We start from the raw sequence: 13,456 nt of genomic DNA, 5'->3' as shown, positions 1-13,456 counted from the left end.
AAACGTTGCGATCGCCAAGTGGAACGTACCTCTAGTACTAGTATAGACATCTGTGCTGGTAGTACTATAGATTGGAGCGAGTAAGAGCATGTTGGGGCATGCGACGCGAACAAATCTCATGTGCTATGGCTTTAATCAGTATCACGAAAAAGAAATAATGAAAATATTCATGTATATGCATGTATTCAATATTCATATATGTTAATTTATGCCTTTTTAAGATAGGAATATTTAATCTTTCACATATGAAATATAAATATAAACAATATGCGAAATTGTTAAATTTTGAATCTGAATGTAATGCATAAATACATTATTTAGATACGATGTGTATGTCTTCCCCAAATATATTTTAAAGATATGATAAAAACTTCAGAATTTTTTATATGTTTTAATAAAATAAGAACATATGTTAATTTATAATTGAAATACAAATATTTGTAATTTAACCAATTATTCATAATATCTATAATATATTTTTATGTTGTTTCTTTAACGTTTAACTCTACGAAATAAAATAAATTAAAAAACTACCGATTTATTGTAATCATTTAAACTGTTTTATAAAACTCGATCTTGTTAATAAAAAATGTTTAATAAGTGAAACATAACTTTTTAATAAAAAAACATAACTTTAAACTCAGACAATATATCATATATAATAAATAAAATACTAAATAATTTTTTACTTTTTATACTATAGAATTGTTTCAACTTTCTAACCATTGAATATTATGCTTATTGTCAAGAAAATCAATATAACTTGATAAATCATCCTGATGAATCCCATTGGCTGCACAATATAAAATTGCAGTATTTTCCAACAATTCTTGTAATGACCCTGTTTCTATTCCGTTTTTAGAACACTCTGATTTCATTTCCTGTGACTTTATACTCATCATAATAATTTCACGTTTGTTTAAATTATCAGATTCAATAGGCTTCTTACTCACACAGTTCAAAGGACTTTGGTTCAACTGTGAATTTCTTAAAGATTGGTGATTCTCTAATTGTATCAAAGAATTGTTCCAAGAGTTTTGATTGTTATCGGCAATTTGATTGTCCTTAGTCGTTTCTAATGTTGGACAGAGATTTTTCCACTTTTTGTGTGAGTAATCAAGTCCCACATTTATGTCGGTTACAAAGTTTCGATTTTCTTCTATTATCATATCCTTCTGCCAAAGATTACTTTGTAGAAAACTTTTAGTGCTTAAATCTGTCGAGTTCTCTGTCATATTTTTTGAACTATAAATCGGATTTTGCATTATAGACTTTGTTGAAATACTTTTGTTGTATTTCGATTGGATTCTAGCGATTTCTGAAGTTTTATTGGTGCACCATACGTAGTTTGTTCCAGAATTCATCATGGATATTCCAGTATTTGATTCTCTACTAATCTTCATCTCGTTAGTGTTTTTATTTTTATGAATTTTCTTTTTAATTTGAACAGTTTTCTTGTTTTCAAACTGATTTTCCAGAAAGGTTTTCTTTGTCGTACATTCTTTTGTATTCGTGGCATGTCTTTTCAGGGTATACAAATTGTTTTTTGGAGATTCTTCACAGTTTAAAGTCGGTTCATTTATAAATGTCAGTTTTTTATAGATTGACGACATTTTTATCAGAGTCTCATCACTAATAGATGCGTTTTCCGGTCTGGGCGGGGGGTTAAATATGTTCTTTGCGATTGGTGTGCAAATTTCGCTGCTTATCTTTGCAGCTGGATTTCTCAGCAAGATCAAAGAGCTGTTTGAAGTATTTTGAAGAATCTGTTTCAAATTCATTCTGACTTTTCCGCTTTGTAGTGCAGTCTTTGAACCGTCAATCTCAGTCAGTTGCGCTTCTGGCATATACATTGCTGAAGACGATGTAAAAGTAGATGCAACTCTTTCATTACTTCTGCTATTTATATCTTTTTTTTGAACGCTCTGCGCCATAGCGGTAGCGTAGGTTTCCAGTAATTTTGTTTCTTCGGTAAACTTATCAATGTTTTCCGAAGAATTTGTGGCATTACTCTTGACATATGTTGTCTTTTTTAATTCCGGAGAATTTATTCTGACCGCAGGAACTGCCAGTTTCATCACTTTCTCTACTACAGCTTGTTTGTAAACTGGTGACATAACTTGCGAGCAATAACCGAGTACACAGTGAAGACTCCCGTGCATGCAAGTCTCGAAAGATTTGTTTTTCATGGGGAGACAGGCGTTCCATGTATCCTTGATATTTGATAAACGTTTATTTTTCATTTTTATTTTTTCTCTAGACTTCTGCAGAATGCGTTGATCACGAGACGGATCAACAGTAACCACTTCGATTTCTGAACCATCGATAATCTCACGATAAGATAATCCGTCAAAGCTGGTAAAATATCTTCCTAGATACTCTACCGCCAGACCAGCCTGGAAATAAACGTCATTGTACAAAGAATATCCTAAATAAAAAACTTATTTATATTCTTTAATAAATTTGGACTTAATTCTGTTTCTTTTTTCTTTTTTTTTACCCAAAATTATTAATAATTATTATTTATTGTAATTTTTTTTTAATTGCATATTTTTGCTATTAGTAATCAAATGTTATTTAAAAAAAATGCAGTTTATTTTATTTAAAAATTATAATTTATACTTACAAAAATTACAGTAATTATAATTATCTTTAATTGAAATTATTACAAGAGCCATTTAATAAATAAACAGACGAGTTGTAACTTGAAAAACTTTACTTAGTTGGCAAAGACGTTGTTTATCAGTGAATAGTAATATTTGTTTTTTAAAATAATCAACTCATTTGTAAACATCGCTATTCAATCAATGTCTTTTACAAATAAACTTACTATTGTTAAAAATAAGATATAAGTTGTTATTAAACAGATACAAGCTATTATTAAAACTAAATAACTATTGCTAAAAATTAACAAGTTTGCCAATATACAGGGTGTTGCATATACAGGGTGTTGCATATACATATTGGGCAGTACGACGGGTTGCGCGGCATACTTTGCAGGGATAGGCGAAGTTCAATGGGTAATGACAGCATATATACGTACCATCATAACTTATTGATCGAATTGATTGCGCACATTTTTACTAATTTTGAGTTTACAGCGTTTCAATTATGACGGACTTGAATAATCGTTGCAATTATTACTAGAGAAGCTAAAACACATTAAAGATGAAAAATTAAATTTTAGAAAGTTAACACGTTAAAAGAAACAAATATGATACAACAAAATTTCTTTCTTTACCGCTCTATCAAAATTTACAACGCTAATAGTAAAGAAAAGTAAAGCGGTAAAGAAAGAAATTTTATTGTATCATATTTGTTTCTTTTAACGTGTTAACTTCCTAAAATTCAATTTTTTATCTTTAATGTGTTTTAGCTTCTTTAGTAATAATCCCAACGATTATTCAAGTCCGGTATAATTGAAACGCTGTAAACTCAAAATTAGTAAAAATGCGCACGATCAATTCGATCAATAAGTTATGATGCTACGTATATATGCTGTCATTACCCACTGAACCGCGCCTATCCCTGCAAAGTATGCCGCGCAACCCGTCGTACTGCCCAATATGTATATGCAACACCCTGTATTTATAAAAATATAGTACTTATTATTTAGGTAGTTTTTAAATTAAAATTGTTTATCTGTGTATTTATTAAATAATCCTCGCATTTGTTTTTCCAAAAACTTTAATTTAGCAAATAATTTTTTATTTTATTTTAATTATCACTATTAATAGTCCAAAATGCTTTTTTATTACGCAGACAGCACACATGTCCAAAATATGTCTAAAGGATACCCGGAGAACGTCCTGTCGTCCCAAAAACGTCTTCGGAATATCCTCTGAACATCTTTTAGATATGCTGTGCTGTCTGAGTAAATATTAAGTATTTTGCACTATTAATATACAATTATACATAGGAATAAGGCTTATAATGTAAAAAAATATGTAAATAATACGTAACAATATTATATTGTACGAAAAGATAATCTTACTTGCGGATGATAGACTGGTCTCTCATGCATTCCATGTGCAGGCCATTCCTTCCATTCAGTCTCATCTCTCTTGGTAGGTGCCTGATAAGTAGCACCTATAGTGTACATCTTCCGGGTAATCGATCTTGTGTTCATATAGGGCATTGTGGACGATTTCATATGTTTACCGAACTCGTAATTTAAACACATTTCTCTCTTACTATTGGTTAATAGTCGTTTTTTGGGCCAAGAAAAATCCTTATCGATACTCCTCTTGGATATCCGCACGGGATTTCGTCTTACTTCTACCATTTCACGACTAAAATAATATTGCATAAAAATATCTTAAAATTTATATAGTATAAAATAGCGAAAGAAAAAATTAAATTCTAATGTAGCTAAAAGCAACCACCAATAGTGTGACTGATCAATTCAGAAGAGCAATTATTGGAATTATATGTCCTCGCGTTTTGATGAAAAGCAAAGTCAAATGTAGCAAACAAATTGTTAGAACTAAGAGCAATTGTATAACTTTTAGCACAGTTGGAATTTTTAGTGAAAAGATAATTGAATTTCAAAATTTAAAAGAAGAAGATATATAATAATATCTTAATGATATCAAAGAAGAATAAAAGCAAGCTCGAAAGATGAATATTAGGAATCATACCCAGCAAACACCAAGTTACAGTTATATAATTGTTAGTTGTAATTTCCCACTCAATAATATAATTGTTATATAACACGTGTATTATATAACAGTTATATTGTTGAGTGGGAAATTACAACTAACAATTATATAACTGTAACTTGGTGTTTGCTGGGTAGCTATTATGTTTAAAAGTTTTAGCTATCAAGCATGAAAAAACTGGTTTTCATATATTATATTATAAATGGATTACTTTAATGATAAAAATAGTTGGTATAACCAATTTTCAGAGATGTACAAAGAAAAAAAAATAAGTTCGCGGACTTTATTATTAGATTTCATAAATAAATCTATTTTCGAAAAATTTAGTCAAAAAATAATTAGTTGAGAAATTATTGGAGTTACACACACAAATAACAGCAAATATTTTATCTATTAAATCTTTATTAAAGGTAGTAAAATTATTTGTATTTATATCTCATATTTTTTAAATGATGAGTATTGATTGTTTATCAGTAATAAGTTGATACAACATACTTTTGTAATTAGCTAATTAAAGAAAGAAAGTGAAATTTGATACTTAAACATGCAGTTATACTAATTGTGAATATGAATAAAATAAAATACTATTTTATAAATATTAAATCATAGGATGCAAAAATAAAAGTTTTGTCATTTTTCTATACATTATATTCTTTTTTAAATATAATCTTTAATTTGAGTTTTTTAAAAATAAATTTCTAAAATTTCTTTCTGAATGAAAGTTTGTTAAAACCAATAAAGAACTTGATAAAAATCTTTTGTAAAAACTGTATAATTTTATTTTTTACTTTATTTGATAAATATGACAAATCTCTTTTGCACCGATCTATTATGTAAATATTTTTTCATATTACTTACGTTTTATTTTTGACAATTTGTGAAATTCTTTTTACTTTAGCAACTGTGCAGCCGGAAGTTGAGGTTTCACTGTTTGTATCTATCAACTCCCTGTAATCATTATCTTCCATACTTGTCATTGCATTTTGCCTTATTATGACCACGTCTGATGGTAATTGTTGCAAGATTTCCATATTCTTTTCTGTACTATTGCTTTGTAAATTGGAATTCTGATGTTCTATTATTTTTTCAAATCGATATTGCAAAGTCATTTTGGAATCATTATCACTGAACTCTATCATTCGATGATTTTTTATGACAGTCCTTTACTTTTTTCTTCAATAAAATCACCTCCGCTCCTTTGTCAAATATTTTCTTTTGCATATAGTCACTCAACATTGAATTTTAAATAAAATTGCAATGAGAAACATATCTCACATTTTTATTGCAATCTTCATTGATTGATAAATCAGCTTTCTCATGGATTTCTCTAATTTCTTGAATTTTGAAGAAATATCTCTGACCAATTCTTCGATATTATTTCCATTAATCTAAATGGCTATAAAGCTGTTTTTTGTGATACTATGATAAAGATATTAACGACAAAAAAGTTTACTTTACTAATACCTAATTTTATCAATTTCATTTATAACTCATTTTAATTACATAAATATCTTCGTCCTCTGTGTATGTTATAAATAATCTGAAACGTAAATCAGCAAGTTTCCACAAGACAAAAGCTTACTCAGACTATTAACAACATTTTATATTTTACACCTAAAGAGATAATTGATATATGTTTGAGATATGTTTGTAAACAATAAGGAAAGAGCTGGAAATGTAAGATAATGTAGTACTATTAAAATAAAAGCGTAGCTGAGATAAAACATACCTTATGACTTTATTTCCTCTTCGTAATTTTAATAACTTCTTATTGATAATTTATTAAATTTGTCGGCATTTACTAAAGGCAACTTTCATTCTAAAAAGATGTGAAATTCGTAATATTAAGTAGTTGATAAATTCCTGTAGAATTCCGGAATCTTCTCTCGTGTTCAATAAATGTATACAACTACATTCAGCTCTTGATCAATCTAGAATAAAATAATACTTTCGAAAAAATGTGGGTAACATAAAATATGTTTCACCAAAAACAGAGCACTGGATCGACTTGATCGGCTGTCACGGTAGCATCGTCTTTCAAGTGTTTTAAGCCAACGGCATATGGTACGCTTTTGCTTACTGGATTGATTGCGAGCTAGTAAAATACTAGAAATGCACCATACAGCATACAGTATTTTTAGTAATTTACTAGCTCGTAATCAATCCAGTAAGCAAAAACGTACCGTGTGCCGCTGGCTTTACTTTTACTGCGTCGGGTCATCGAACAACAATAGTAATGCCAGAAATGCGAACCACATGTAATTATAATGGAGAGAATGACGCACACCCCAGAACCTCGTACATACATGCTTCGCGAAGCGCTTGACGAGCAGTTGTACATACATAACACGCACAACCGAGAATCCACGACATGTGCACTCCACGAAATATGTGTCATTTTCTTAACGGATTGCATGTTGCTTGCATCTTGCATCTCAATGCGAACAAACCTTAGACGCATCGCATGCTCCAATATGCTCCTATTCGTTCCAATACACTCCAACCTATAGTGTGTAGCAAAAGTATCGAAACGGCCAATTATCTTAGAAACTATTGGTTTATTGGAAAAATGTTTCAAACAAAAATAGTGGGGCTTAAAAAAAATCTATTGATGATGTTTATTTTAGCTTTGGATGACCTTGAAAAGCCCGATCAAGGTAAACATAAAAATCTTAAATAGAAACTTTTATTTTTTATTGCACATTCTTGTAGCTGACGTTGAGACGTTTTTAAAATACTATAATAAAGTATTTTTTTATTAAGTACTTTTCGAGTTATAAGACTTGAAAATAACAGTATCGCCGGCATTAGCATTATCCAAGATGTACGTGCGCGCGCGCGTACGTGTAATAAGCATTCATAATCATTTAACCCTTTTTCCGTGTATCCTAAAATATTATTAAATTATATTTGATAGATTAGATTTGTTAAATGTCCCAGACATAACATCCCTTACATAACGTAAATAAATAATATCCATGAGTATTTCATGCTTTTAATAAAAATTTCTTTTATTAAACTTTAAATTTACAATTATTTATTAATTTATAAATCGGAAAGAGAGAGTTTCTAGGAGATTTAACAAATCTAATTTATCCAATATAATTTAATAATATTTTAGGATTATTATATCGTAAATGTAATAATCGAGAATTGAAACTTTGTTCTCAAACTAATTATTTTTAAAAAGTATATTTTAAAGATTGCGTTTAAAGTATTGATATTTGGCAGTCAGAGGGTACGGAACTTCATCGCGTTACAGATGCGTTGTACACCTGGTCACACTAATGCCTTAACACATGAACTTGCGGGTGTCAAGGCATATTGAGTCGGCGTGTTTCGACTCTACATATTTTTATATCATGACTGGTTATGAACGTAGCGGCAATGCTGTTTTGGATGTTTCGAAGCAACTGGAGCAACTGACAAGTAAAGGTTAATCACAACTAAAACAAAACCGTATTGTTTTATCTTTCAAAAAAATTGTCGTATACATATATTAAACCTTTCAAAAAAACCTGTCACATATATTAAATCCTTTCAAAAAAAACTTTTATATATTAAAATTTCAAAATTTCAAAAAAGCTATTATATATACTTTTTAGAAAAAAATATGATATCAGGAAATGGCACCAAGTGGGACTAAAAAACTATAAAAAAAGTTGTACACTATTTCTATAAAACTCTTCTATAAAATTCTATAACAGCGCTCGGAATTAGTTGCACATTTTGGGCCGATTCCCGAGACGACGCCTTCTGTTTCCCCACTACCGCCCGGCCGCTGGCGGCCGAGCCGCCGATAACTCTGTCTCAGGAGCGTTTTATATTAGAAATAGGCTGGATTGTTTAGGCATTTCTCAGGAAATCAGTAACATTTTCTTCGCTACATAAATAATGTTTATTTTCATTAATACATTATATATATATATATATTCAATTATTAATGAAAATAAACATTATTTATGTAACGAAGAAAATGTTACTGATTTCCTGAGAAATGCCTAAACAATCCAGCCTATTTCTAATATAAAACGCTCTTGAGACAGAGTTATCGGCGGCTCGGCCGCCAGCGGTCGAGCGGTAGTGGGGGAACAGGAGGCGTCGTCTCGGGAATCGGCCCGAAATGTGCAACTAATTCCGAGCGCTGTTCTATAAAATTAAAAAATTTTTTTTAAATATTTAAAAAATAAAAATATTTAATTAAAAAATAAAAAAATATAAAAAATTTAATCAAAATAAAAAGATATTTATTAAAAAACGCAAAAAAACTTGGCGCTGCTATAGTAAACTACATGTTAATTTCATTGCTTTATAATACTTTGTGGTGTAGCAGCGCCAAGTTTAGAAAACATTTTCCTTAGTAATTATGTTAGGCTTGGGTGGTTTAAATATCATAAAGTAAAAAACCAATTATGTACCTGTACACTATATCTGTACACTATATTTCTTTTAAATAAGAAACAATGCAGAAAACAAATTTCACAAAAACGTTAATAAAGTTTGGTTTTAAGTTTAGAGAAAGAAAAATGGTATGATCGTATTTTACAGTTTTCTTCTCGACTTTGCGTTAGCGAGTGACTGAATTATTTCGTCTGTATTAGATTATATAAAGATTTTTCGCCCTGCGTTTTTCGATGGATATAATACTTAGATTTGACAAGCAATGTTGAGACATGGTGCTTCTTAGATAATTTTTAATAATTTTTAATTTGGAAAATGTTCGCTCTGCATAAGCAACTGTTACAGGAAGAGTGAGAAACAATATACACTGTATATTATACAGGCTGTACAGAGATCGGAAAAATTCGTAGTTAGTAGATAATTCTCTACTATTAAAAACTTTGCTACTATTAAAAAATTTTGCTAAATTATATACTGTTTAAATTCACTGAGTTTATTTCCAAATAAAGTTTTTAACTGTATAATTTGGTTTGCAAGATTTAGTGACATCTGCATACTTTTGAACTAGTTTTAAAGCAGACTGTTCAAGCTGTTCTTCAGTTAAAATGTAAATATTTTTAGGAATAATAGATGAAAAAAGACTTGCAATTTCTTTTAAACTTTGAAAACGTGTTGTCAATTGCGAAATCATTATATCTATTTTTCTATAAAAAATTTGCGTTTAAAAATATTTTCTCGCATCCAATAATCTTTCGTCAAAACTTAATTCGTCTGCAAATTTCGGAACTTCTCTTCTTCGTTTTTATTCAAAGATGGGCTGAATTCTTCAAGACCTTGCCATATTTTCTGCTTTTTCTAATATTTTGTCAAAATTTGCACGCATTGCTTGTAATGTTCTTAAAGCCGTTCCAAACAAATCTTACTAAGCTCACATTCGGGTAATTGCAACAATAGGGATACTGTGTTTAGTGAGTTTAAGATTTTAGCTTCAACGACTAGAATTACTATCACATTAAAGTTTTCAAAGTATTTTTGAAGACTAGCTGCTTTGTTCTTTTCGCTGTTATTGCGGCCCATAAGAGTTATGTATGCTAATACTTTCATTATATCTGAATACAGCAACCGCAGTGCCAACAGCGAATCATTCCGGGAAGACCAGCGTGTAAAACACAATTTCTTTAATGAAATGTTAATAGAACTTTCAGATTTTAAATGTGCCCACCTTTTAATGTTATTGGCAAAAAATGTGTAAAGACTCTCAAATTTGTCATAAAAATGATTGATTTCAGTTATATTTTTCACTGACAATGAATCATTAATAACTAAATTAAGATTGTGAGCCGCACAATGTACGTATAAAGCAAGTGGCTGCACATTTTTAATTCGTTTCTGCAAACCATTATATACTCCACTCATGTTTGCAGCTCCATCGAATTGTAAGAAGTGTGATGATTGCAATAAACTTTCCTTTATTTTTACTCTCTTCATTTTCCCTGTGTCCTCTTAGACTAATATCCTCCGTTGCCAAAGTTAATATTACATTTACGATTCTATGAATTACTTGCCTCCAATACGACTCATCTTGCCTGATTTGCTTTTCAAGTTCTTCATTTACAGTCTTGTGTGAACTGCTTAAAAGATAAACAAGCATCTTTATGTGATTGAGAATTTTCGTGTCTCTCAATTCCATGTCCTATGTGTTTCCAGTCACAATATCCCTCTGTCGACCACTTGTTGTTTTAAATTTTTCTTTCCAAAAAGCCAGCATGGTTGACAGTAACATTTATGCAAAGTCGGAGAATAGCACAACCAAGGTCTTGTAATTTTTAAACCAGACTTTGTAATTTTTGAATAAAAAGATGTGTGAAAACAACGACCTTCGACATTTTTCTTAAACGGACTAATTGGTCTGTATGGGCCTAATTTTATAATAAAATATTTGTCCTCAGTACTCAAAGAAGTTTTCTTTTGATAATGCGCAAAACCAATCGGATATTGTTCTTTAAGCATATTTATTAAATTTTGATCAAACTCTGCAAACGTCTCGGTTGGTTCTTCTTCTTTTTCCGAATCGCTTTTTGTTTGTTGATTACATATAGATATGCCTATAATGTAAATGTTTTATTTATAAAAAATAAAAATAGATAAAAGAAAAGTACTTACTTGGTGTTTCAAGTGCAGGGCCGACTGTGTTATCTTTTGCCAAATTTTTGGCACATTCAGATTCAGAATTGAAGTGGAAGAAGAAGCAACTTCAGATTTTGAAAAGTAGTTTGTTACTTTCGGTAGTTTTAATAGTTTTTCTTTTAATTCCTGGACCTTTTTACGTTTTTGGGCCCCACTAAGTGGTTTACTCATTTTGGAACAATAAACTGATTACCCATACAGCACACAAAGATTGCATACACATTGCATCAATCTTTCATTGCAATGTTGCAATATTGCAAATTCACTGCAAAATGTTGCATCATTGCTGTGGGATTGCAGCAACGTTAAAATGTCCGCTTTTAGGAAGATTGTAACGAAATATTACAGTAATATTGCAATGTAATGAATTTGCAATAATGCATTGTTATTGCAATCTCAGAATAATGTTGCATATATTTTTATTTATTCGGACATTTATCTGTCCGATTTTTGAACAATCAGTTCAATATCTGAATTCCCTGTGTTGAGGTCGTATCAGAAAAATTAAATTGATAAAAATAATTACTATGTCTTTAATCTTACTAGCCACTCTTTGCAAGTTTCATATAATCATCATGACTAAAACTTAAATACGAGATAGATTTTGCAACGTGCGTCGCATAGCGGTAAACGAACGAACTAGCGATTACCGAATATTGCTATTGCAATGTTATTAGAATGTTGCTGTCACATTCTCATGAAACATTACAATTACAGGTTGCAATAATGTCTCAACAATATTACATTGCAACTTGCAAGATTGTAACATTGCTGCAATGTAATTGCAATGTTCTGTGCTGTATGGGTAGGTACTTACGATTATAATTAAACAATAATATTACGATTACGAACTGACACAAATGACAAAACAGTATTTCCATCTATAACGTTATAGCTTGGAGGTCCTGGACTCAGCGATGTTAACTTTTTCATTTATTTTCGTAGACGTATGGCATTGGTCATTTGCATTAAAGCCAGTGAAATATTTTAATGGATGCATTCTAATGGAAATAACTTTGTATCTACGGAAAAACAAATGAAAAAGTTTATATCGTTGCCTGGACTACATCAGTGTAGTAGGCAGTGCGGTTGTCAGCGCACAACATAGCGGAGCGCGAGCGCCGATCAGACCAATCAACTTGTAACATAAATTTGTAAATAAATTTGTAAATTTATCTTACCACTATTTGTTAAAAGTTTGAAAAAATTATATTTAAATTCTAAATTTAATCTTCAAATGTTGTTATCACAGTTTTATAAACAGAACATTTTAAAATCTTGGCTTACTAAAATAACAAAGTATCAGAAACAGAGCGGAACGTAAAGTGCAACTGCAATACAAATTCGGAAATACGAAATTTTATTTTTAATTAAACTGTCAAATAATTAGATTATATCAAATGATAACATTAATCGATAAAATTAGATCTTTTTTTTGCCTTAAGTTTAATCAAGTCATTTCTGATAGATTTTTTAGCGCTGACGAATCTGGCTGTAAAAATGGCGTATCATGTCAAGTTTTTTAGAAAACCTTACAATCAGTCAAAGTTGCTAAAATAAACATTTTTAATACTTTTGCGTGAGTTATATCTTTCGATAGAAATCTACTGGAAACAACTTATAGAATGTCAAGGCAAATGGTATTGGACAGTGTAATTAAAAATAAAATTAAACAAGGTATTGTCGACTTGACTTCGATATATTTCAAGGGCCTCAAAGACCCTTGGGCCCGGGGTCGCAGTCCCCTCTGCCCCCCCCCCCCCCCCCCCCCCCCCCCCCCCCCCCCCCCCCGCGCCGCTGTTTTACATACACTCCAGAGACGCGGTCTCTAGGACAATAGTAATTTAACAAATAACAATAGTTAAAGTTTTACTTCATAGATGTAAATTTTTTTATATTATTTTTCGACACAAAACATTAAAAATTCGAAAATTTTATTCGTAAAAATTCAATAATTTTAAAAGTATACATCGCGGTAACTCAGCCACATTCGATTGCAACCCTGTGGAATAGAAATACGGATTATTATTATATTAGGATATTGTTAAAAAATTGTCAATATTGCTTTATAATATTTGTAATAAAATTTTATACCTATAATGATTTCAGTTATTAATTAAAGTATTTAATTAAAGAATCGTATAAATAATAGTTCGTCATTTCGATATTTCGTGGGGAGTGGGCGATTGTTCAAATGTATAACCATT

The 13,456-nt window shown here is 30.5% G+C and overlaps 1 protein-coding gene across 1 annotated transcript; it reads right to left on the bottom strand.

The window, feature by feature from the left end:
- Window positions 1-459: 459 nt before the first annotated feature.
- LOC105669087 (protein PF3D7_1417600-like) lies at window positions 460-6,759 on the bottom strand. Its single transcript, XM_012361834.2, has 4 exons — window positions 6,391-6,759; window positions 5,520-6,201; window positions 3,995-4,292; window positions 460-2,396 (listed from the first exon to the last, which is right to left on the bottom strand). Exons 2-4 carry the CDS (start codon window positions 5,798-5,800, stop codon window positions 711-713), a joined length of 2,265 nt encoding a protein of 754 aa, XP_012217257.1. The 5' UTR covers window positions 5,801-6,201; window positions 6,391-6,759; the 3' UTR covers window positions 460-710.
- Between the last annotated feature and the right edge of the window lie 6,697 nt (window positions 6,760-13,456).

The sequence above is a fragment of the Linepithema humile genome, chromosome 2, assembly GCF_040581485.1.
Source record: "Linepithema humile isolate Giens D197 chromosome 2, Lhum_UNIL_v1.0, whole genome shotgun sequence".
NCBI lineage: Eukaryota > Metazoa > Arthropoda > Insecta > Hymenoptera > Formicidae > Linepithema > Linepithema humile.
This window is presented reverse-complemented; position numbering and strand designations above follow the sequence as displayed.